This window comes from Pipra filicauda, unplaced genomic scaffold (genome assembly GCF_003945595.2).
Source record: "Pipra filicauda isolate LSUMZ 115617 unplaced genomic scaffold, ASM394559v2 scaffold365_size864120_pilon, whole genome shotgun sequence".
NCBI classification, from domain to species: Eukaryota; Metazoa; Chordata; class Aves; order Passeriformes; family Pipridae; genus Pipra; species Pipra filicauda.
The window spans coordinates 390,142-414,106 of NW_024104493.1; the positions used below are offsets into that span (position 1 = coordinate 390,142).

Sequence of the window (23,965 nt, forward strand, 5' to 3'; positions counted from 1 at the left end):
ACTAATGACAGAAATGGCTGAGTTTCCTTCTTTGCTTCTGGATTTATCTTCACCACAGGGCATGAGTTAGATACAAATAAGTTGGTCTCCTTCTCAATGTCCTCTTGACATGCTAGTCACAGAGCAGTCTCAATGTTGAAGATACTTCTGTCCCTGTTTCAGGCTTTTCTAGAGGGGTATCTTGTTAATGCCAGTGCCATATCTTGGCTTTCCTCTCTGCTGTTGGTTTTATTACCCATTCCTGCTAGCTAAGGACAGAAGAGTCAGTGCCACGCTCCATGACTGCCCCTTCCCTTTTGAGGCGTTGCACTCAGCGCAAGCAGGACATAGGGTGCATTTTTTTGTGCTGCCCAGCTAGGAACTTCATCTTCTCTGGCATTCATATCTCACTACATTTTTCTTCAGCCTAACTAGCAAGTTTTGTAAATTGATGTACTACAAATAATAGTGTTTTCAGCATTGGAGTGAATCCCAGAAAACAGAACCAGTATTTTTCCATTAAAAAAAAAAAAACTTGACTTTTAAATATGAAGAAAATAATGTAGAAAATATAGTACTCGAATAAAATGCTAATTTTTTTCATATTTTATGGCATGTATTTCCATGTTGCTTCAGTATTACAGTCAATAATCAAAAATAGGTCAGCTCCCAAATCATGTAGGACTGAAATGCATAAGAAAAAGAAAGAAAAAGAAAGAAAAAGAAAGAAAAAGAAAGAAAAAGAAAGAAAAAGAAAGAAAAAGAAAGAAAAAGAAAGAAAAAGAAAGAAAAAGAAAGAAAAAGAAAGAAAAAGAAAGAAAAAGAAAGAAAGAAAGAAGGAAAGAAGGAAAGAAGGAAAGAAGGAAAGAAGGAAAGAAGGAAAGAAGGAAAGAAAGAAAGAAAAAGAAAGAAAGAAAGAAAAAGAAAGAAAAATACTGTTATTTCTCTTCCTTTGTAAGTCTGGTTTGATTAATCTCAGACTAAAAGTTTTAAGCTTTCCTAATGTCCCACTAGGAATAGAAACATTTTAAAATAAAAGGAAGACAGGCTGAGCTTTCATATAATTACCAGATTGTGGTATCAGAAGAAGGATTTATCCTTTGGTTGATCTGAAGGAAGGAAAAAGTCATGTTATGCCATCTCACAGATGAAGAACAGAAACATAAAAGCCTAAACTCTTCCTGTCCCACTTTGAGCTTCCAACTGGGACAGCTGTGCTAGGAGCAGCAGTGTTCCCTTTGGCATTCATGGACCGAAACAGGCACCTCAGAGATCAGTTTCCTAAGGCAGCACTCACACTACCTACATGAATATGCTCAACACTGACAACTCACTGCTTTCACAATCACACACTAGAATCCCAAAACCACAGACTGTCTCAAATCGGAAGACTTAAGAAAATGCACTCCAGGGGTTTTCCATTTTCTGTGGCTGTTAGGTAGAGGTGGCTCACAGTTTTTTCTTAACCATAAGACTCAAAAAGACTTTTTTCAAATGTAAGTGTAAGATTCTTGAGTAATCTGACATCTATTGTCAGATGTAAAGGTTTTCAGGAAGAAATGATGTGGCTCTCACAGGCTTCAGACTAAAGATGGAGAGACAGCAACTTTCCATCTCCCCTCTCCAAATGATAGATTTGAAATGCCACTTTTTCAGCAGGGCTTCCCTTCCCTCTTCTGTTGCTGTTTCAAATAGCCAGCCTGACCAATGAAGTGGTAATTCATGGCTGGACGGCTGGTATCAGATGCTCCCCCTGCTACGTGTCCCTGCCAAGGCTCTGCACACAATTTGCTCTATTGAAAAGCCAACTCATTTCCGCTTGCAGCCAGCTCTATTCATATTCCTCTCAGAGCTAGTGACAATAAATATTATAAAAATCACACAAATCCAGATGGTGTGGGTTGGAGTTGCCAGCTGTTCTACCACTTGTGAATTGCCTCTCTTGTCCTGCAGCTTGGCTTCCACAGAAAGCATCTCATCAGTTTCCTACGGTCTTATTGCATTTCTTTACAAGCCATCCCCATCCCGAGATATTTTCAGCTTTCACTGTAGATATATAAAGGAGAGAGAAGCAAAGCAAATTGGAGACAGAAAACCAAAGAATCTTTCACCTCAGAAATCGAGGATTATTTTTCAAATAGTGACCTTAACCTCCCAACAGCTTCCCAGTTTTCATTCCATGAAAAGAGACCACTTCAATGGCTCAGCTGATTTTTACTAATTCTCTTTCACAGGAGACTTATAGCTAAAGGAGAAGCAAAGGTTCTCCAATCTTGCAAAATCAGGAGGAAAACAGTGCCAAATGGACACAGAAATTAAAACACTGTCATGACCTGTGCTAATAGTGCTGTGTAAATCCTAAATGTTGTGATGGTTACCTCGTTTTAGCTTTTAAGTGTTTGCTCTGAGTTTTGACTCTTTGAGCCTGGGGTGGTATCTGCAGCCTTCAGTCCAGTGAAGTTACCATTCAAAGGATTACCAGGATTAGGAGAAAGACTGTAATGCAGGTATGGTCAACAGGGTTGTCACTGACATAGACGTGAACATATGCGACTCCCACTAGTTTTGGTCCTCATATTGACTCTCTTGTGAGATTTTTTTGTTGAAAAAGAGTGCAGACGAGAGTGAGTGGGAGGCAAGGGAGGTGAGACAAGCCCAAAGTCAAGCAGCAAGAACAAGGAGAGAGAACTGGGAAAGCCTGAAGTTTCCCAGCAAGAACAGGGAAAGAAAGCCTGAGTGCAGAAGAGCAAGTAAAGTCACCAGCTGTGGGGCCATGCTGTAAGCCAGCAGGCTTTTGGGCTGTGGTGCCAGAAGGTAGCAGGCACCAGCAGTGAAGCAGATGCTCAGAGCTGGTGCCATGGTTTGTGGCCGTGGTGATGGGACAAGGGTGTTTGAGGAGGGAAGAATATCCTCAAGGGCTCTCCAGGCTGGTGTTTTGAGGCACAAGTGTTTTACCAGCAGTCTATCTCATTACATTTCCAGCAAAGACTATTCGATTTATTTAATCTACTCTTCCCCTTGTCTAGCTGCAAAATCAAAAAAATAACAATAATAACAAGGCAAGTCCAGACAAGCCATGAGTCAAGCCATCCAGCTGGGTTCAATGAGGAGCATGGTTGGGCACAGACACAGCTGCAGCATAGCTCAGGCAAAACCCAGGAATCTGGGCCTGAACTTAATCCCAACTGCAGTGGAGGCCCCCAGTGAAGGGTCTCATGGTTTTCTGTCACAGCTCATTTTGCAGCAGTGTGATCCCAGGTTACAGGGATGCACGAGATCAGGGCTCCATTTGAGCACAGACAGCCAAACTCTTCATGGAATATTGCAGAGCCTGTTGGTGCATTTAGGACCAAAAAAATTAGGAATCATAAGGATAGTTGCTTCACTAAGGCCTACAAGGGTGATTGCTGGCCCTTGAGAAAATCCTGCTCAAGGCAGGCTCAGGAGTTTTGAATAAACCTTTTAGTTCATGTTACAGGAAGGTAAAATTAGATTTGCAGATCCATAAATGCATCAAGATGTTGAATGCAACGTAAGTCTCTTTTGAAACATTCATTTCTACTTATCTCCAAGTCAGTGACATCCACTCAGTTCTGGATGAGAAAGAGAGTAGGAGAGGAGGGGAGTGCCCACCTCTGGTCTATACACAGCATCTCACAATGGCACGAGAGGTCCTCTTTTCATCCTCAAGCCATTACTTCAAAAATATCCTTGGGTCAGAAACTGTCCAATCCAATACAGTCCTTTCTCTGTCTGTTCTCTCAGCATCCCTCTGTGGAAAACCCTGTAATGTTTCATTAATTCCCACCTGCCTCCTGATGCTGGAATTTTACCATCAGAGACTGCCCACAAGTGAGATATCAAGCACTTCAGAAACATTTGACTTAATAGGTAAGACAATTTAGGGCTAGGCAACCACTGAACTGGAGTTATCTGGTCACAAATTTCACATTTTTAAAATTTTATATTTTTATTTCATACCAAAGGATCCAGTTAGCAAAATCCTTTGATTTTAGACCACTCATACCAAAACACTAGGATTTATATCATTTCCCAAATTATTTCTGAAAAAAGTGGATGAAGCCTGCTGGTATTTACTCAGATGTCAGTGAGAGAGCTGTCTCTGGCACTGCTTTCATTCTGCACCTAATTTCAACAAACAGGTCCTAGAGGAGTCAGATTCTCTCCAGCAAAGATCCTTGAACTACAATTACTAGTAACTCTTACTATATAAATTTATCATTCTTCTGAGTTTATATTAAAAGATCTTTGTAAAGTTCTGTCCAAACTTTGCCTTGACTTTACCTGGTAGGAGTCCCATTATCTCAGTAGCAGTGCAGCAAATGACTCAATGGAGAATGTGCCACTGGGTATGTTACTCAATCATTCACATCTGCTGTGTTTGGGGACACATCTGAAATAGGCATCGGTGCTCCCAGTCGTGCCCCAGGGAGGCACTTATTCTAAGCAGGTGTGACTCAGCAACATTTCTTAATTATCTGATGGTTGCAGGAGACTTCAAGATTGAAATGTTGTCAGCAGCATTTTATCCAAAGTGGTGAAAAGCTTCTAAAAAGCACTACTGGGACATATTCTTGCTAGCTTTATGGCACTAGGCCTTCATTACCATAAACAAACTCTGATACCTGAGTGTGGTCTTTTGAAAAATTTGATATAAAGCCACAGGAATAAGGCTCAGTGCAATCATCTACAGATGTGTCCTTAAAAGCAATGGTACTCCCCATGTAGGCTGGGCCTGACCTGAGCTCTCCATTTCCTAAAGGATTGTGGCCTTCCTTTGCTGCTCCTCAATGTTGGCAAGGCTGTGCTGCCTTGGCACAGAGGTCAGAGGTCACCATCCTTTTGGGTGAATGGAGCTTGGCACCAGGTATCTGCACAGTTTAGGGATGGGATAACAGCAAAAGCCTTGAAAATATGTGGTTGAGAAAAGAGGCCCTAAAATAGGTAACAATGGGCTGTTACCTATCATTAAAACAGGGCAACATGGAAAGCTGGGAAATGACTGCTTCTGCCTTGGGAAAGGGAGCAGCAGCTCAGCAAGGACAGAACAGTAAGCAGCAGGGTCAGGCACCTGCCACAGCCTGAAAAGTAATGTCCCCTCCAGGACTAGGCAGTGCGTAGCCTTGGGGGGAAGTCAAGGGCTGGGAATTGCCTCCAAATTCAGCCTTCTAAAAGGACCAGTGTGTGAGGCCATGAAAGACGATGGCCACCAGTGCTAGTTCCACGTGTCAGCTCCATGGTGTTGGGTACTCACAGCTCATCACCATCACGATCACCAAGAAGTGCCAGTTTTGAGTATGTGATGGTGGTAACTGAGGAGGAGTAAGAATCGACCACCTGTGTGGGGGGTGTTGTTGATGCATGTCAGCATAACAAAGGTTTATTTCACAGTTTAAACTGTAAAAAAAGGTGCCATTATCACTGTGTCCTTATCATAAAAGAAAAAAGGAGAAAGATAGAAAGAAATCTATTTTTAAATGAAGAGTTAAAATAGAGGGTTTCATAATGATCTTTTCAAAACTGACTGAAGAACTGGACTGCTCCTGAGCTTCCTCTGGAAGCAGAGAGACCCTTCATAGGCTTCCTGAGAGCACTCACAGAGTATCAGCATTAGGCGCCTTGTTATTTTGAACAATTCTATTACACTTCTGCATTTTTAGTTAACTAAGTACTACAGAGCTGCCTCCAATGGACTGAGGGTCCCATGTAGGGCTAAAGATCCGAAGTCCTGGTTCTCAGAAATAATTCAAGGCTCTAATTTCAGCTGCCTTTTTGGAAGCTGAAAATTCAAAGCTTCCCTGTTTAAGCTTTCAGAGGAAATTGGAGAAGTGAAAATGTGAGGTTTTTTTTTTCATTCTGAAATTTGAAACAGCTGTCACAAAATGTTTATAACCATACATAGTGCTCAATAAATGTCTAGACCTGGAAGGAACTATGCATGAATTATGTCTGATTTATACATTAAATAAAAATAGAAAGAGCCAGTTGAATTTTAAATGTTCTCCTCACATTCAGTAAGACTTGAAATTACGATGTCTATAGAATATTGCCTGCATAAACGTCTAATGCACACTATATAAAAAATATTTTAAAAGCATTCTGAAAGTTTATCAGATAAGGTAAATACTTGGGCCTAATTAAAACTTCTTAAATTGGCTTTTCATAGTGAAAAATATTTTTAACCTCACCCCATAAAGCGCAGACCAAGATTAACCATAAGGAAAGGTCTGAGCTGCTAGTAATTGCTGCAAATTATTGCTCTTGGGCAGGTCAATAAACCCACAGGGCACACAATGTAGCCCTTCAGCAAGCAGACTCCAGTGGCGAGGCAGGACAACCCCCACCCCAGCTCTGGACCTTGACCAGATCCCAGGCCAGCTCTGAGAAGGCCACATCTTCAGCTCATCTCCTTACGGGGCAATGAAGTGTGTTTGATTACAGCATCTTTGGAGAGGCGGGAGCAGGGCCATGTTGTGACCCTGACACTAGATTCTGCTTGACTCTCTGTCCGTGCCAGCCAGGAGCAACAGCCTTCCGAGCTCTGGATAAAACTGGGGACACCAGTGTTTCTGCACATCCAACCTACCTGCCCCCACTGAAGAGAGACACATTGTAAAGAACAGCCATCGTGGAGCTGAAGTGCCACTTGCATATTGGGTACAAATGAGTCAATAAACTCATATTAGATTTTTGCCTGCAATGTGATCCACCTCAGAAGATATGAATCTAACACCTAAAAAGCAGTGCCATTATATATCTTTATTTAGTCGCAAAATCCTTTTGGTAGATACTTCTGCTGCTTCTTTGGAGGATTATTTTTAAAGTGCAGATACTCTCCAGTCACACTTACTGATTTAACTTTGAAGGGACAATACTTGGACTGACTGACCCCAGGGAACGAAGACATTTTTCTCTTCCAGTTTATTACCCAACCCAGGCAAACAAAGCAAAAAGATCAATTAAAATGGAATTTTATGAAGAGTATTCCCAGGTTTGGTTAGCTAAATCACATTTTTGCAATTAAAGTGGTCTTTATAAACATTTTAGGCCTTGCTCAAGATCATCTGTGTATATGAACATAAAACATTCTTATCCCAGTTTTATGGCACAGCTCTGTTAGAAAAATATTTCAGCAAAACAGTTTCAAAACAAAATCTTGTGGTTTAGCTCCCTAAACAACAGAGGTAGTTTAGATTTATTTTGGCTGTCTCCACTGCTGCTCTATGCATAATGAAAGTGCTTGCCAACTCACCCTGCACAAACTCAAGTGCTGCCACTTCAGTCCTTCCTTGCTGTGTGCCCTCCCCACCAGTGCACAAGTGTGCTCTGTGTGTCCCCATCAGCTTGGCAGCTGAAAATTTCTTAGCTTTTACCCCCCCAAAATAAAGCAAAGTAGGCGAATGCATGCCCTGAGAGATACACATGTATTTCCATCCACCATCATGTAACTGAATTTTCTGGGGAGACCAACACACTGACACCTCATGTTATTGCCTACCAGTTCAACTCCATCCCTGGGTGACCTGACAACATGGAAGTAGATTAGAAGAGCCAAGGTAACACCAAGCTTGATTTGAGACACAGACCATGCGTGAAGCCCTCCTTTGTTGTAAGGAGCACCAGTTTCTCCTTACTTTGAGAAGAAACATGTGAGAATTGGAAACCCTTTCAAAACCTGCTGGGCCCTTTACAGAGCTACATATGTCTACAGTCCCATTGTGTGAGTAACAGTGCACTACAAAACCGGAGCTAAAGCCATTCAATCCTACAGCTTCAGCACAGAATAAATACAACCAGCAGGTCAAATGTTTCCCTGCTACGTTCAAGCAGCAGTAGCCAGTTTTTGGCACTGCTCCAGAGGGCTTATGCCTGCATGATCACAGTGGATATTTTACCCTTTAATGTTGAGTGCTTTCATGTTATATAATTTTCTTAAATTGAAAACCAAACCATGGGCTTTTAGTAAAGTTCACTCTGGGCCATCCCTTGTTCCTCTGCTATTCATGGTCGTTTTGCCACTGACAACAAAAAAAGGAGGACCAGAGCCTTTAATGCCCTAATTTTAAGTGTTAATATATTTACAGAAGACTATACAAACAAGCACTGAACAGCAATTACACATTATTTGAGCTACACGATATTTGTACATGTTGCTAAAACAATGCTGCTAAATGAAAAAGCTTTATTAGTTCAGAGTTTTTGGCTGCTGTTATTAAAAATATATTTACCTGAAAGGAAATCCAAGTATTTCATTTTACAAACAATTTAAAATACAGCAGTAAGCAACATAAACTATTGCTTCTTATGTTTATACAATTTTTTTTGGCATAACACTGCCATACAGTTACAGAATTATAAAATATATCTTTATAGTGCATTACAAATCCAGAAACTGGTTACCACTCCTACCACATACATATGGTATTGGTACTTCCAAACATGCACGGCATTCTGTAATTAAACACTGCAAAGGAATACAGAGAAGAGAGCAGGACCATTCATAGAAACTAACATATAGCTGTTCCATTTTGCAAGTAAAAATTGTTGGGCTTTGGCTTTTTTCTTTTTACTGCACTTCTTTCTTAGAATGCATTTGAACAATGAAATCTACAATATTTTCGAATTTTATCAGTGCAAAACTACACCTAATCACCTGTTGTCAAAAGCAAACCGCATAAAGGGCAAACAACCATGGAATACGTTAAAACACAGAAAAAAAAAGCAACTAATGATTAGCAAACATGCTTGAGCAGATCCCAAAAATATAAATGCCATAACCTTTTTTACTGCAAAACAATAATTTTCACATGGTTAGCCACAGTAGTAAGTACATTCAGTATATTTCACAATAAACTTCAGGTGATGAATACGCCATTAAACTTGTAAACATGGTAAAATTAAAAGGTGCCAAGTTTCTAAGAAGAGAATTCTTTCAGAACAATTTGCCAATTCTTGCAATTTTTTATTTTATAGCAAACAGCTTAATGCTTTTGTAAACAAAAATAAAGGTGATTACAAGTGTAAAGCCACAGGAGGTCTCTATTAAATTGATCTCTATAACTTTTGAACTACATTTTAGGAGTCCACTAGGTATGGCATATATTAAACCTATATGGCATATACTAAACCTATTCTTTAAAAAAAATTCTTGCTTTCTCCAATGGTCTTAAGTAAGTATACTTAAGAACACAGGCTGAAAAAGGAACACAGCTTTCAGGAAAAGAAACAGTTCATGGGCAATACAGAGCACAGACATATTACAGAAACACAATTTACATTCCCCTTGGAGAACTCCATTAAATATCCATTAATATGTTTTTGACCATGTGAATGGAGGGGGGGTTGTCCATGCTTAGGCCTTTTTGACCTATCTTCCATTTTCAGACTTTGATGGCCATCAAAATTACCTTTTTAGCAGTTACTTCTATTACAGTTGGATCTGGGGACACGTATCAAAACAATTACCAAAATGTGGAATAATGAGTATGGTTCTCAGCAAACCTGGACAGTACTTCAATGTTCTACATGACCACAATGTTAGACTCACTGATGCTGGTGTCTCCAAATCCAGAGGTACCTCAGTCAGTTGCTGGCTAGAAATGGGTTTTCCCTTTAACAGATTTTGCTTTTACACTGAAAAGGAAAAAAAAAACCCAACCCTGTTCCGCGGTTGGAATATGACTTTTAGTACTTCATACAAAAAGATTTGTAAAAATTTATTCAGAAGGGACAAGTAAGGTAATATTTTCATCAACTTAGGACAAATTTCTGTTTAAGCAGGCATCTTCTGCCTAAGGACAGAAGAAACATGGGACATTTTCTGCCTAAGAAGGTATTTTGTCATTAGAATATCTCGCAGCATTTAAAAACTGACTTGAAGTGGATTACTGTTCATCTTACAGTACCTTTAGTACTGTGTTCAAATGCAGTAGCAGTTATTGAATAAACAGATCTGAGACAAACAAGAAATCACTTTCTCCACACAAAATATTTTTAAAACATAAAACTCAGAGACACAAGGGATTGCAGAGGCTGAAAGAAACCATGAGTTCAAAACCAGAAAAATTTCTGGAGAAAAACGGGGTCACCTTATCTTTTCTTTATTTCACACCATCTGTTGGGCCATTGCTGGAGGCAGCACACAAGGCTAGAAACATCTTTGGTTCTGATCCATACTGGTAGTTCCTAGGACAATATCAATCCTAACATCAATCTGCATGATACTGTCACAATTTTTTAATGGCGAACCTTACTTCACATACTTGCATCTTATTAATAAATACAGCTTTTTTCAAGGAAATTCAATATGATACATTACCTGTAAAACTACGGTGTAATAAAAGTTACATTTTCACTTAAACATATGTAACTTACTATAACTTGTGATGAGTACTGTCACAACTGTCAGAAAAAAAAAAGGTGCAAAACCCCTCCCCTCTATTAAACAGATATACATAAATTTTATTTAAAAACAAACAAGCTGTTTTCCATTTAAATCCAGTAAATGTTCCTTGACTTACCTTATTGGATCATCCATCAACATATACAAAACTTCTAAAGGTCTGTAAACTTTCTGGTTATAGTACAGCTATATGAAACTGCACATTATTAGAATTATCCTGGAATAATTCAAGGAGGCTTATACTAGATTATATCAAATATTAACTATGATTATACAGAGACCTAATACATTAGAGTGCTGCAATCTTAAAGCGGGAAACTGAGGAGCTAGCCCAAGCCACAGAACAGCTCTCAAAGGCTTCCTGCAAATATTTTTAGCATCCTTCAGGATTTTATGCAAGCAATACGAACACCAAGATCTCAGATCTGCTCCTAGATGTGTGCACACAAGTAACTCTTCTGATCTGAATGGTCTGTGCTGCACATCTCACGTACCCAAGCTTTCAGTCTCTACACCAACACAGTATCAGGTACTGAGGCACAGTTGCATCGGGGATAGTAGGGCACAGAGTTGTAACTAATCTTAAAGTGCAATATTTTTGTGTGATTTGTACGATCGCCTTCAATTGCATCTGTGTAGTCAGTAATATTTATTCAAGTTGCACATTCATATCCCCTCACATATGATACTTAGAATCATATTCACAGGTGTGTGCATATACACACTACTCCTATTTAACAGCACAAAAGGCTACTCAGATGGACTTATTGGGAGGTTCTGTTCAATTAATATATGAATAGGTCAGATTCTAGGCAAACACTGGGCCAAAACACATTGCTGTAGTAAGGACACAGAAATCCCTGAATACTTAAGCATATAGCAAGAGAAAAAGAAGTTTAACAATGAGCAAATGACCCGACTTTCTTTGCACACCCTCAGTTCCTGAAGTAATCAATAAATAACTAAGTACTGGTGCTTATAACAATACAATCATTTCAACACATAATGTAAACCTGAAAGCCAATACTCAAAACTTCAAGCATGGGGTGCTATGGTTGCTAAGGCCATGATTCTGTAAAGAAATGCATACAGTGCACCCACCTCATCCTCACAAATCTCAAGAGGATGCTATGCTGTACGATTGCCCTGCAATGAATCCTTCAACACTTGCAAAATCAGAAGAAACAATTCCTCTATGAAAAGAATGGTAAACCATCACATTTTACATAGAGCAGAATTTGTTAATTAAAGCTGAAGTGTCCCATAGAAGCAATTCAGTTGATACCACTGTAAAACAAGGATTAAGGAGGGCAGGAGCCCACCTGACACAAAAAATCCCTCACTTGCACAGTCCTCATGGTTCTTTGTAGGCAACTGATATGCCACTACTCTTTCATGAAAACTGAAACATACTGAGTTGTGGATTTTAAAAAAATAAATTAAAAACTGCAGAGTTAATAAGGATGTAAGTACCAAAGTTCTTGACTACATTTTCAAATACACTGGTCCCTTAATGCAGGCATCTCTGCCAGATTAAAAGTATTTTAAGTACTTAATTAGGAATGGTGAACCAGTAAGCATGTATAGGTGAGAGCTGTGCCACAATAACGGAATAGTGCACTGCAGAGAAATCTTTTGGATGCACATTTTGAGAACTTTGTTTTAGATCAGAGCAAGATTTCTCTTTTTTTTGTTCAGTAGATACAAGATCTACTGAGGTCATTGATGTTCAATCAAATTACAGTATAAATATAATAACACCCCCGGCATCCCTTATTTACCCTGAACACTATTAATTTTCTGTAAAGTGTTTAACATTAATACTCAAGTCCATAAATTGAAGGCTGTCTATAACTACTTATGTAATAGTTATGTTCCTTATACACAGGGTATAAATCTTCCCTATGCCATTCAAGAAATAACTATGTAAAAACAATGCTATGAAGTTTGCATGGTTAGGCACTCAAGACTGAAAAAGTCACAGTCGGAACATGAAGTGTCCTCCCTGTGCATACGCGGGGGGGCAGCATCCTTAACTACGCAGACCAGTTTTATCACAGTTTTATTTCCTGCCCCCTTCTGTTCTGAAGGTCAGAGGTGAACATGAACATGGGGATCCCAGTTCAAGTCCAGGGGATTGTGAAAGCCTTCTCAGGATCCTTCCAGCTTTAAAGAGGTGGTGGCTGCAGGAGGAATTCTTTGAGGCATTTCTGCTCAGACAGACTTAATGCCTACCGGAGTGATCTGGGTTAACCTTAGAAAAAAACCCCATGTATGTAAGTTCTTTTCCTCACAAGTCAGCACAGAAGGAGAGATACATTTTCCCTCTTCCCTGCTTCTTTGGGATGGAAAGATCCTAATCTTTGTCCATGAGTACCAAGACCCCTAACCGCCACTCTATTTGATCCCAAGAACCAATGCTACCCAGGGAAACCAATGGATGATGCACCACCATGATGGGCATTAGCAAAACAGAAAAGTACAAGACTTTTTGTCTATGCTCCGAAACCCCTGAAAACTTCACCATTTTGAGTTATAAGACCTGAATAAAGTCCCGTAGCACTCTGACACTCAAACTGCAGTCAGCCTCCTGCCTCATAACATTTCATCAGAAATACATTAAAGGCAGTGGGTAACACATAGACTTTTAAATAGAAAATACATACAGAAGTTTTAGAATATTTTAGAACTGTAGGAAGTGTAAATTCCACCTGCATTATTTTTTTATTAGTATTCTGCACAATTAATTTGCTGGGCACTATCTTGTTTGACTGAATGGCAGGAAACGAGAAGCAGCTACTCAGAGAAAGCAGACAGTTCTTCAGTAAAATAAAGTTGAGAAACATCTTCATTGAGAAATTCCTGCTTGCTGGGCTCCAGCCAGACCAGAAGACTGGCCTGCTTCAGGTTTCCACTGATGACTGAAATAACGTTAAACTGTGAAAGACTTAAGATAGCAAAAAGAGGAAACAGACAGCTGGAAGGAAGCATCAGGACTGCCTTTTTCTCTCAGATCAGCAACAGGGGACTCAGCATTGTTCAGACCTTACCCAAAACTGGCCAAGAAACATCCAAGTTAAGGTAAGACCCAACCTAACAAGCCTGATGACATTTTCTCTGATGGCTTTGTTGATTAGGCAGTGCTTTGTGGTGAAGACACTGCTTTGCTTTTCAGCTGTTAGAGGCTTTCCAGGTGCTGAACCCAGCTGGGGGAGTTGTTTTATTACAGCTGATCAACAGCTTTCAAAATGAGACCAAATCTGAGTGATCAAAGACATCCCTCCCCCCAGATTAGTAGTAAAAAATGACCCAAGAGAAGGGAGAACTTAACAGGGACTAAAAGAAGTCTGAAGTGCAACTTCTCCTGTACCCAAAAGCTGAGGATAAAGTTTCACTGTAAGTTAAAATTTTATTCAATGTACAATGATACCCAGCTGTATAAGACATGACATATAATATCCATCATTGTGTCTCCAACAAATATGCTAATCTAAGGTAAAAGATGCTGTGCAAATACTGCCATTAAACATGAAAACACTTCCTAAAAAAAATAGACCCTAGGGTAAAAACTATGCTCTTGAAGTAATTTCTAGTAATCTCATAAACAGAAATCAAGACTTAAAGCATGTTAAAACTAATTTAAAAATTCTGATGTTCCAAGGCTTTTAGTGTTACACTTCATTTTTTTTTAATACTGGATGAATTTAATGGCAAAAAGTAGATAAGCTTTTCTATGCAATCTGTCTGGAAAAGATAATGAACTTCTTAGCTTTCAATATGCACAATTGTTTTAAAGAGCCACACCTGCTTTACTGCTGATAAACTGAGGTTGAAAAAAATAAAATTCGTTAATGTAACAGAAGTCTAATCTGATGAATTTGCAACAAGTGTAGTCTCATGAACATTTTATACTAAACTAGATGGAAATTCCAACCAAAATGAAGGAGCAATGAATTATTTGCTTCATTAAATATGAAACATAATGATTTTTAACCTCAGATTCATGCTTTGAGCTCATCCTTGGTTTTTGTGGTGGTCCCCCCTGAAAGCGTATCCTTATCAAGGTTATCTTGTAGATCTGCTGATGTGTTATTTGAAGAATTCTCAGTGTTACATAAATCTTTCTCTATAGTGCCTGGGTGACTTCCACAGTCATTGTTCAGATTTTCATTATCTTTTTTGGAATGAGAAGCATCCTCCTTTCTGTCTGAAGTATCATGAATTTCTTCTGCTTTTGAAAGCTGACTGGTATCAGTGTCACTGTTCTTTTCACTGTTCTGCCTAACAGCATCAGAGTTCATTTCTTGTTCATCCTGATAATTTTCTTCCTCATTTTTTGTGAGTTCTACCTTTTTTTCTTCAGTTGTTTTACCAGCTGAGCTTCCACTTGCTGATGTATTCTTAGGCTCTTTGGGTTTCTTATGTTTAGAAATATGACTATTGGGAATAGAAATTGGAGATGCTGGCTTTTTATTTGTTTTGCTTCCCTCTGACTTTTGTTTTCTTGGAGGCCCCCAGATAAAATGCTCTGAGGGCGTATAATGTTGCTGGGCAAATCTCAGCAGTTTCCTTCTTTCTCTTCGGTCTCTAATAGTATACACAAAATATTCTAGAGCACTTTGCTTTATGTTGGGAATGGTATCTTCCACCAGAGCTTCATGCAGAATAAATTTTACCAAGGGAGATTTGAAACTCTCATATCCAAGTTCGCCAAGACTTTTCAGAATTCGAGTGATTCTCAAGTAGTTATGTTGAGACCTTTGGAAGAAATAGGTAAAAAAAAAAATCTATTGAGTCAGAAAAAAAACGCTTTACAAACACAGAACTGGATCTGCAATTCCTCAGTCCTTTTTATCACTCCAGGTGTGTACTTCAAGCTTCCTGTACTTTAAATTCTCACAGCTGCTGAAGCTTGCTAGCACCTCCTTTGCCAGGATGTTGTGAGTGAAAATCAGCGTTTGTAAAACGCACTGGGGGAGCAGGCTAGGAGAAAACAAAATCAACCATGTACTGATTTTGATTCCTTCTGCTGCAGGCTGTATGAGAAGGGCAACAAAGCTGGTGAAGGATCTAGAACGTAAGTCCTATGAGGAGCAGCTGAAGGTAGTGGGGTTGTTTAGTCTAGAGGAAAGGCAGCTCAGAGGAGACCTTATCACTCCCTACAACTACTCGAAAGGAGGTTGTGGCTAGGTGGGGCGTTGGCCTCTTCTCCCAGGCAACCAGTGACAGGACAAGAAGAAACAGCCTCAAGTTGCACCAACCAAGGGGAAGTTCAGGTTCAGGCTGGATATTAGGAAACACTTCTTCACTGAAAGAGTGGTTAAGCATTGGAATGGGCTGCTCAGGGAAGTGGTGGACTCACCATCCCTTGATGTGTTCAAAAAATTAGTAGATGTGGCACTTAGTGCTATGGTTTAGTTGATATAGTAGTGTTCAGTCAAAGGTTGGACTCAATGGAGGTCTTTTCCAACCTTAATGATTCTATCCTGTTCTCTTTCTGAGGAGACAACCCAGTCAACTTTACAAAATTTAGGGTTTGTAGTGTATTTATAGTGTAGCTACAGAACAAGATTCATTGCACTTCACTCAAGCTATTTAAAAGCTGGGTCTCCAGTCCAGACTAGCTACCTGCACTTCTGATACAGTTCATGCTGGGGGAAAAACAGGCACCTCTGGAGAGTAAGTCCCAGTGTTGTAGTGGGATAAGTCTAAGATAAAATGAATTGTCTTCTGGAAGTGCTTGGGAAGAGCTCTTTCCCTCATAAAGTACACCTTGGTAAACAGTAAGACTTCTGAGTTTAAATTCTGGATGGCTAAAATTAGGTAAAGAGTCCCAATTCCTGACTTAAAACTGTAGCTACTCACTAGTAAGAACAGGATTAAAAACATGCAGTGAGTAACATTTGGGCTTCCTGAAACTCTGTTTTATCTGTGGCTCAAGTCTGAGCCCACACCCATATTGGCTCATACAATGTTTAAGTAAAATTATTAACAAATTATTCCCATTATTCACCCAGAATCATCCATCAGCAATTGTACCTATAAACTTTCAGTATGACAGGAGAACAAAATTCTGTGAGAAAACAAGCTGCAACTCTAAGGTGAGACGTATCAGGAAAGTGAGCACGAGATTTGAAAAGAGATTTTGATACAGTTAATCCACATGGGACAAAATTCAGTACAAACTTAGGCTCCACAAAATGCCAATCAAAAGCAACAGATACAACTTGCTGAACATTGAGCCAAAGTTTGAATTAAAGCATGGCTAAAACTCTCCAGATAAGCACTGCAATTAAAAAGTATTAAATACACAGTATTTTGTGTTTGGAGGAGGAAGGAAAATCCTGGTATTCAGCTTTCATACAGGTATGGAGAATTTGATCTTTCTCAAAAAGAAATGTGAATACAAAGATAAGCCACTCATTTTCTTCCAGCTGAGAAGCAGCACTTTGGAATTGGGTGAAAATGCATTCAGTGGCAGGACAAATTAATTTGTAGCTGGGATATCCTTCAGCACCACCTCAAGTAGCATTTTCAGGGAATTCAGTGACGTCAGTCAAACTGGTAATGGGGGAGCAGCACAAAAAAGGTGAAGGAGGAATGTACACATACAGGCACAAATAAGGCATTGACTATTTTTCTCTTTTTTTCTGGTAATCTTTGGAAAACATATCTTCTTCTAGAAAACAAAAGGCTAAAGAGATTCTATGGCAATTCTAGCAACTGGAGTGCATGTCATTACTTACTCATTTAAATGTTGAAATCTTTCTTGCCAGTTAGCAGCTCGTGCTACATTTCCAGTTTTATCAATTAGTTTTATTCCAAAAAACTCCAACATCATTTTGTAAGCCAAAAGGAATCTTCTAATTGCTTCTTTTGTTTTCTTGAATTCCTAATAGACAAAGAATACGTCCAAAATTCTAAGTGGCACTAAAGCAAGTACTTCTGCATTGTGTAAGACAACTCTACATAACAAAAAGTAGTTATATACCAAAATTAACGTGATGGTTTGTATTCAGCTCAATTTGTATTACCTCAATTTCATATGTAGTTAATTCTTTAGCATAAAAGTTCAGACCTTGTTCCCTCAGTGGGAAAAGCCTGTTAAAAGAAGAGGCACATTATAGCTCTGTATATGAACACTTAATCAAATTAATGCTTTAAAACAGAAATAGGTAATAAGAGACCAACCACTGTATGTAAGTGTGGTTATGTTCCAGTTTTTCATAATCTCCTTTCCATTTATTTAGGACCTCTTCAATATAAACCCCTGCATAAAAATAATTTGAAAACTGTTAGGTAGCCATCAAAAACAGCACTCAGCTACATAAAGTACGTACCATGTTAACATAATGATAGAATACATACTTTAATTCTCTTTCAAATACTATGTGAAGTAAGATCTACTACAGCTATAAATAAATTCATTTTAATGTAAAATTAATTTAGTTACTAAAACGTAATTAAAAATAAGTTATTTATAAAATGTCAATATAAGAAAACCAACTGACTTATACTGAGTTACTAACAAGCAGAAGTATGTGACAATAACCTTTGTAAAATGTACTTCCCCCAAAGTTCTCATGTCCTATTTCCCTTATTGCACTGGTAATTAACAAATCACTTCCATAAATACTGCTTTGTGAATCACTCGTCATTGCTTTTACTTGACAAAACCCTCTGTCTACCTCTCCATTCATCTACCTACCTATCCATCCATCTACCTACCTATCCATCCATCTACCTATCCAACTACCTATCCATCTATCCATCTACCTATCTATCTATCCATGCATCTATCATTTGCAGAACAAAGCCTCAACTCCTTATGAAATCTCCCATAGCAGGAATCTCTCCAGCTGCAAATAACATTATGATTGGGAAATCTTTCTCAATTAGCTGTGGCCAAGTGTCACACAGAGACCATGCTCATGAAATGCAGTCATGGGCCAGGGCACTTTTCCAGGTACTGCATAAATATACAAAATACTTAACAGGATGCTCCTTGTTCCCAAACCTGTACAATATCTTTCCATGAATGAGCACTGTGTTGCTCTGTTTCTATTCTGAAACCAACAACAGTTTTAGCACAGCCACACGGCCTCTTCCCAAGTCAAACAGCACAGAAGCAGCCTGAAAAGCCCAAAGTCTCACATAGATAGTCTCCTATTATACATTTGAGATGTCTCTTCCCTGCAGTGAAAACTTCAAATTAGGTCTCAATGACAAAGGAGAACTCATTGGATACTTTTCCTCAAGAAACCAAGAAAGCAGCCAGTCAAAGGGGCGGCTAAGAACATGGGGTTTCCAGTGCAAGCAAGACTGGAAAGAACCTTGGAAAGAGGACCTTCCACCATCAACACACTGTATCCAACCTATATTTCAAGCATTGAAATAGTTCTGGTGCCTGCAGTATAAGAAGGACATGGAACTGTTGGAGCAAATCCAGAGGAGGGTCATGAAGCTTATAAGAGGACTGGAGCACGGAGCACCTCTCCTACAAACACAGGCTGAGAAAGTTGGGGCTGTTCAGCCCAGAGAAGAGAAGGTTGCATGGAGATCTCATAACAACCTTCCAGTATCTAGAGGTCTACAGAGAAGCAGGAGAGGGACTTTTCATCAGGAACTGTAGTGATAGTACAAGGAATAACAGGTGCAAACTGAAAGAGGGGAAATTTAGGTTAGATATTAGAAAGATATTCTTAACTGTGAGGGTGGTGAGACACTGGAAGGGGTTGCCCAGGGAGGCTGTAGATGCCCCAGCCTTGGCAGTGTTCAAGGCCAGGTTGGATAAGGCCTTGAGCAACCTGGTCTAGTGGGAGGTGTCCTTAGCCATGGCAGGGGAAATTGGGACCCTTTAGCATTCTATGATTCTACTGGAAAACTTGCTGCTCAATTCCAGCGCAGAGACAAACAGGCCAGCTCTGAGTCAGAACAACACGTTAAATCTGTAGGCCATGGAACTAAAGTTCAAATCTAGTACTGCACTAGAACTGTATTTTTTTAAACAACATTCCCCAGTATTTCAGTGCCTTACATGGTAGCTAAGACTCCCTTTGAACGCTCTCACAGATCCACAGACTCAAGTCAAGGTGGTGGCTACTCTTTCCCATTCTCAATACAAACTACATAACCAGAGCTCACAGGCACCAAGGATTCAGCCTCCATGGTTTATCAGCTACCTTTGACACTCTTAATTGTGGTTTTCTCCTAAAATATTAAAATAAACGTTATTCTTTATAAATTTTAGGACAAGAGTCCTGTAGCTTTCATGACTCTCTCTTCTTTTGGCTAATCCTCTTGAATTTCTCCTTCCTTTTGCACTTTAGAGGACTCCTCCCCCACAACCTTTTCTGGCTTTTACTTTCAGACCCACACGGTCCTCAGGTTCACACAGACCTCACTGTCCTTCTCTTTCTTTCAGTATCTGTTCTCTGTGTATTATTTTCTGAATTTGTTACTTTACTGGCAATTCACAGACCTCTCTCTTCTTCCAGGCGAGCTAAAAACACAGCATCTGCCTATGGGTATCTAGATAAAGCTCAAGCTGGTTAAAGCAAAGGTCTTATCTTTCTTTCACAACCTGACTTGTTTTCTTACCTGCTGAGGATATTATGACTATCTTGTCTATAAACAGCTCTCATCTTCAACCTTCCTATACGTACATCTTTACATCCTGCCATATAACATTCCTTTCCATCCTGCTTCCTATCAGAACACTGACATTTTGCATCTCAATATCCTTTTTCCTGATCTTAAAAAGTGCCTTCTTGTCATGCTTACATCTACCCTGAATGCTGCTGGTAAGATCATGTTTCTAGACTGCATCTTTTTATATACTGCCTCTTTTTTTCTGCTGGGCATTTTTCCATTGCAAAGCCCTGTTCTGTAACTTCAAAAAAAAAACACTATACACCTTCACTTCCAAAGCCTTTGTGACCTGTCCCTTACTACCTTATCACAACCCATTTGTTGCTATGAGACTGATCCTGCTTCTGACAGGATCCTGCCTCAGAGGCAGCCTACACATCTCACTCCTTCTGTACTCCAACATGCACTTCGCTATTTCCTACCAAGCTGCTCTCACACTGAGAGGATCTTTCTGCAAACACCTTCAAAGTAACTTGCTCATCATTCTTCTATAACTCTGAAAAGCTTATTTTTGGCCTTCAATTTGTCTTTTTTTGCTAATGGCTAAACTCTCATGTGCCGAGACTCCTGTCTATCATACTAACCAAGGCTGCTTTATTGCCTCCTCCTGCTTCCCCATCTGCCTCCTACCCTCTTGTCTCTCACACATCGACTGCAAACTCTCTAGAGCGGGGTTTGTCATCTTTCAGATTGTCCTGTGTTTGTACAGAATGCTGCATATCAGGTTCCCGCTCCACTACGGGAACAACTAGGGACACGGAAAAATGACTTTATTATTGTTATTGCCATAATCTCACACAAGACTAAAACACATTCTTTTCCCCTTACACAGCTCTAAGGATAACACTCAGGTCCCTGCCACTCCTACTCAAGTAGCAACAATCTGTGCAATATAGTGGAACAGCTTTATCTTTGTTTAATAAAAGGTAGTGCCACTACTGTAAAAATGGTGGTACAAACAACGCCCTGTACTACATCATGCTGAAAACGTCTAAGAAAAGCACCACCTCCCTACACTGAAAGCTATCTTTGTTTTAAGCATAACCCACTCGTGTTACGAATGTGCTACTCCAACATGGGAGCTTCATGTTGTACAATATATTACTATACACCTTGAATTTGTCAGTGCCACAATTATCACGACTGTTTCAGCTTGCTACTATCATTAGTGAGCATTCTTTTGCTATCAGTGTTATTGTTGCAGATTACTCACCGTCAGGTTTAAATGGGATTTTATTTTTGTAAAACCGGAGATTGCACAAGTCATTTTGATATCGAAGATCTTTAAAATTCTGCTAAAAGAAAGGAAATAGGACATTATTAGCCTACAAAAATCTATCAAGACTATCCAGAAAGCGATATTGTGCTCTTTGAATAATTTAAGGACAAAAAAATTTCAGAGTTTTACTCATACACTTAAAGACTGAGATTAAGGATCAGCAAGTTCTTTCTGGCTGGTACCTTCTCCTACTGAGGCAGCAGCAAGCATAGCAGCGCCTTCACTTCAGTCTCAAGGAACTTGAGAGACAAATAATAAGTCATCCAAACTTCTATAATCTACCCTCTTTAACATTCAAGGCACAAGCCTTTTCCTGGGCTCCTACCGTTGTTCCCATGCTTACACATCTTATGTGTTTGCGCTTATGCGCAGGATGAAAAGACATTGCACAGTTTTGCTCCTGTCCCACCAGCATACGCTGGGCCTCTGTACCAGCTTTTTGATTCCCATTTCTTATATTTATTAGGCAACACAAAGGTTTAGGAATGTTTGGGTTATATGCTGCCTTCTACTAAAGAGGCAATTTAAACCCCTAAAATATTCTTACTGGGTACTGGTGTCGGTACTTGTATAAATCTCTTGCTGCGTAGAAGCTTCTCTTTGGCTTGGCTGTCAGCTCAGTTCCATCACCATTCTGAAATAGTCAGAAAGCAGATAACCATCATACACAAATACACTAAATAGTGAATTTGTGTAATATTAAAATAATTACTTTTCATGATGGATTTCAGCAATGTAAACAAACACAAGTGCATGTATTTGCCGTCTGTTTGGTCAAACACTGAAAATCTCCCTACTCAATACTTTACACTTTAAAGTGTAAACACCACACACTTTAAACCTAAATTAAAAAATTTAATACAAAATACAAAAGCAAGACTATGAAATATCCTTCCAACAAGGCTGAATCAGACTTAAATCAACAGGTTGACTGTAATTTCCAAATGCAAGACTTCAAAGTAACCTAGCAAGTGCTAGTACAAGATTAAATAAGTAACTGAACATGCAGAGACACTACTAGTTTTGAACAGGAAATCACACTATTTGTCATGTGTACATAGACTTACTCGCTATTACTGCACCCTGTGGAAGAAATGAAGAGTCACCGAAAAAAATTAATTCCACTCCTTGCAATACACATGCAATAGGTTAAAGTCAAGCCTAAAAGGGGAATTTCCCTTTGGCTGCACTGGGCATTTGCCTTTACTGTTGCCCGTTCCATGGCTTATCAATTCCACATTAATGACAAACAAACATCTTTTTCCATTCTTCCTTTCGAAAGACCAGCTTTGACCTACCTTCAGGCAAAGTAAGCTTGCTCGAACAAGCAACACCCTTTGACACTCAGTTATTTAGCAGTAGTATTACCAGGTATCAAGCAGAAAAGGAAAGATGCTTATGCTTATTTAATTTTGCACATTTCTGAACCAAATATAAACACTATACATCTAGCAAGCTACAAAAACCGACCCAGCTGGTCCACCCTGCATTGAGTTGTAAGTCGCATAAAATTACTGTCAAAGGAACACTTTATTTCTTTAGCGTCGGCATTTCCAAAGCTCCCTACAGAACAGAAACTTGCTCTAAAAATTCCTCACATCCTCCAAGGAGTCACAAATCCACTGCCACATACGATCCAATACTCAGATTTGTGTCCAGTTTAATTAAGAGGCCAAGTTACATACAACATTTAAGTCAGAACCTTCCCTGGAAAACAGCAGCAGCGGGAGTGACAACGACTTCAAGGCCTCAATTTTCTCCCAGTAATGACGGTGGGGATAAAAACGGGCGCATCCCTACTGGAGATGCACAGCTGGGTTATCTATCCCCAGCCGCTCCGTGCGATGGGCAGGTCCCGGGGATCGCCAGTGCCGCAGGGCGGGGAAGACCGGGGTTGCCCGGCCCGGGGCTCGGCCCGGCCCGGCCCAGCCCCGCCCGTTCTCCGGCCCCGGGGCTCGGTACCGGGGCTGCCCGGCCCGGGGGCTCGGCTTGGCTCCGCCCGGCCCCGCCGCCCCCCGTTCCGGCCGCAGGGCCCCGGGCAGGCGGGGCGGGGGCGCGCCCGGCGCTGACGGTACCTGCTCGGGGCCGGCGGCGTCCGGCTCTGCCTGCTCCCCGTCCTCCGGCGGGGGCGGCGGGGGCTCCCGGGGCCGGCAGTCGGCGGCGGGCGGCTCGGCCGGCTCTTCCCCGCCTCCCGCGGCGGCGCACACCCCCTCCTGCCGCCGCGGCTCCGCCGCCTCGGGCTCCGAGTCGGTCTCCCAGGTGGAGTCGCAGTCCTCCACCGTGGTGGGCTCCTTGAAGCTGACCCCGCTCAGCAGGCTGCCCATCGGCCCGGAGGCCGCGGAGGCCGAGGGCTGGGAGCGGCCGCGGGCTGCCTACGGCTGCGGCATGGCGGGGCGGGGCGGCGGCGGCCGGGGCTGCTCCCCCGCCCGGCCCCAGCCCACGGACACGCGCGGGGCGGAGCTGGAGGCGCCGGGATTTCCACAGGAGACACGCGCGCCCAGCCCTGGCGGCGGGTGCCGGGCAGCGCCGGGCATCGCGGGACGGGCGGGACCACCCAGCGTCGCCCCGGCCCCGGGACACCCGCGCCCGGAGAGAGCGCGGGAGTCTCTCTCCGGGAGGTGCGCCCTGCGGGG

The 23,965-nt window shown here is 40.9% G+C and overlaps 1 protein-coding gene across 2 annotated transcripts; it reads right to left on the reverse strand.

The window, feature by feature from the left end:
• Positions 1 to 8,052: 8,052 nt before the first annotated feature.
• OGFRL1 (opioid growth factor receptor like 1) lies at positions 8,053 to 23,765 on the reverse strand. 2 transcript variants are annotated; one of them, XM_027745582.2, is made up of 7 exons: positions 23,408 to 23,765; positions 21,880 to 21,966; positions 21,267 to 21,345; positions 17,594 to 17,672; positions 17,437 to 17,503; positions 17,149 to 17,294; positions 8,053 to 15,160 (listed from the first exon to the last, which is right to left on the reverse strand). In XM_027745582.2, the coding sequence occupies exons 1-7, from the start codon at positions 23,654 to 23,656 to the stop codon at positions 14,404 to 14,406; spliced, it is 1,464 nt and encodes a 487-aa protein (XP_027601383.1). In that variant the 5' UTR covers positions 23,657 to 23,765; the 3' UTR covers positions 8,053 to 14,403. The 2 variants fall into 2 exon arrangements, with proteins under 2 accessions (XP_027601383.1, XP_027601382.1); XM_027745581.2 differs by having other exon boundaries at positions 21,267 to 21,348; positions 23,408 to 23,764.
• Between the last annotated feature and the right edge of the window lie 200 nt (positions 23,766 to 23,965).

Coding starts and splice junctions, on each gene's coding strand:
- OGFRL1 (XM_027745581.2), bottom strand. CDS start 23,656: ATGGGCAGCCTGCTGAGCGGGGTCAGCTTCAAGGAGCCCACCACGGTG. Junction 21,349..21,879: donor AGTACCGACACCAGTACCCA/GTAAGAATATTT, acceptor CCTTTCTTTTAG/CAGAATTTTAAAGATCTTCG. Junction 17,504..17,593: donor AACCACACTTACATACAGTG/GTTGGTCTCTTA, acceptor TTCTTTTAACAG/GCTTTTCCCACTGAGGGAAC.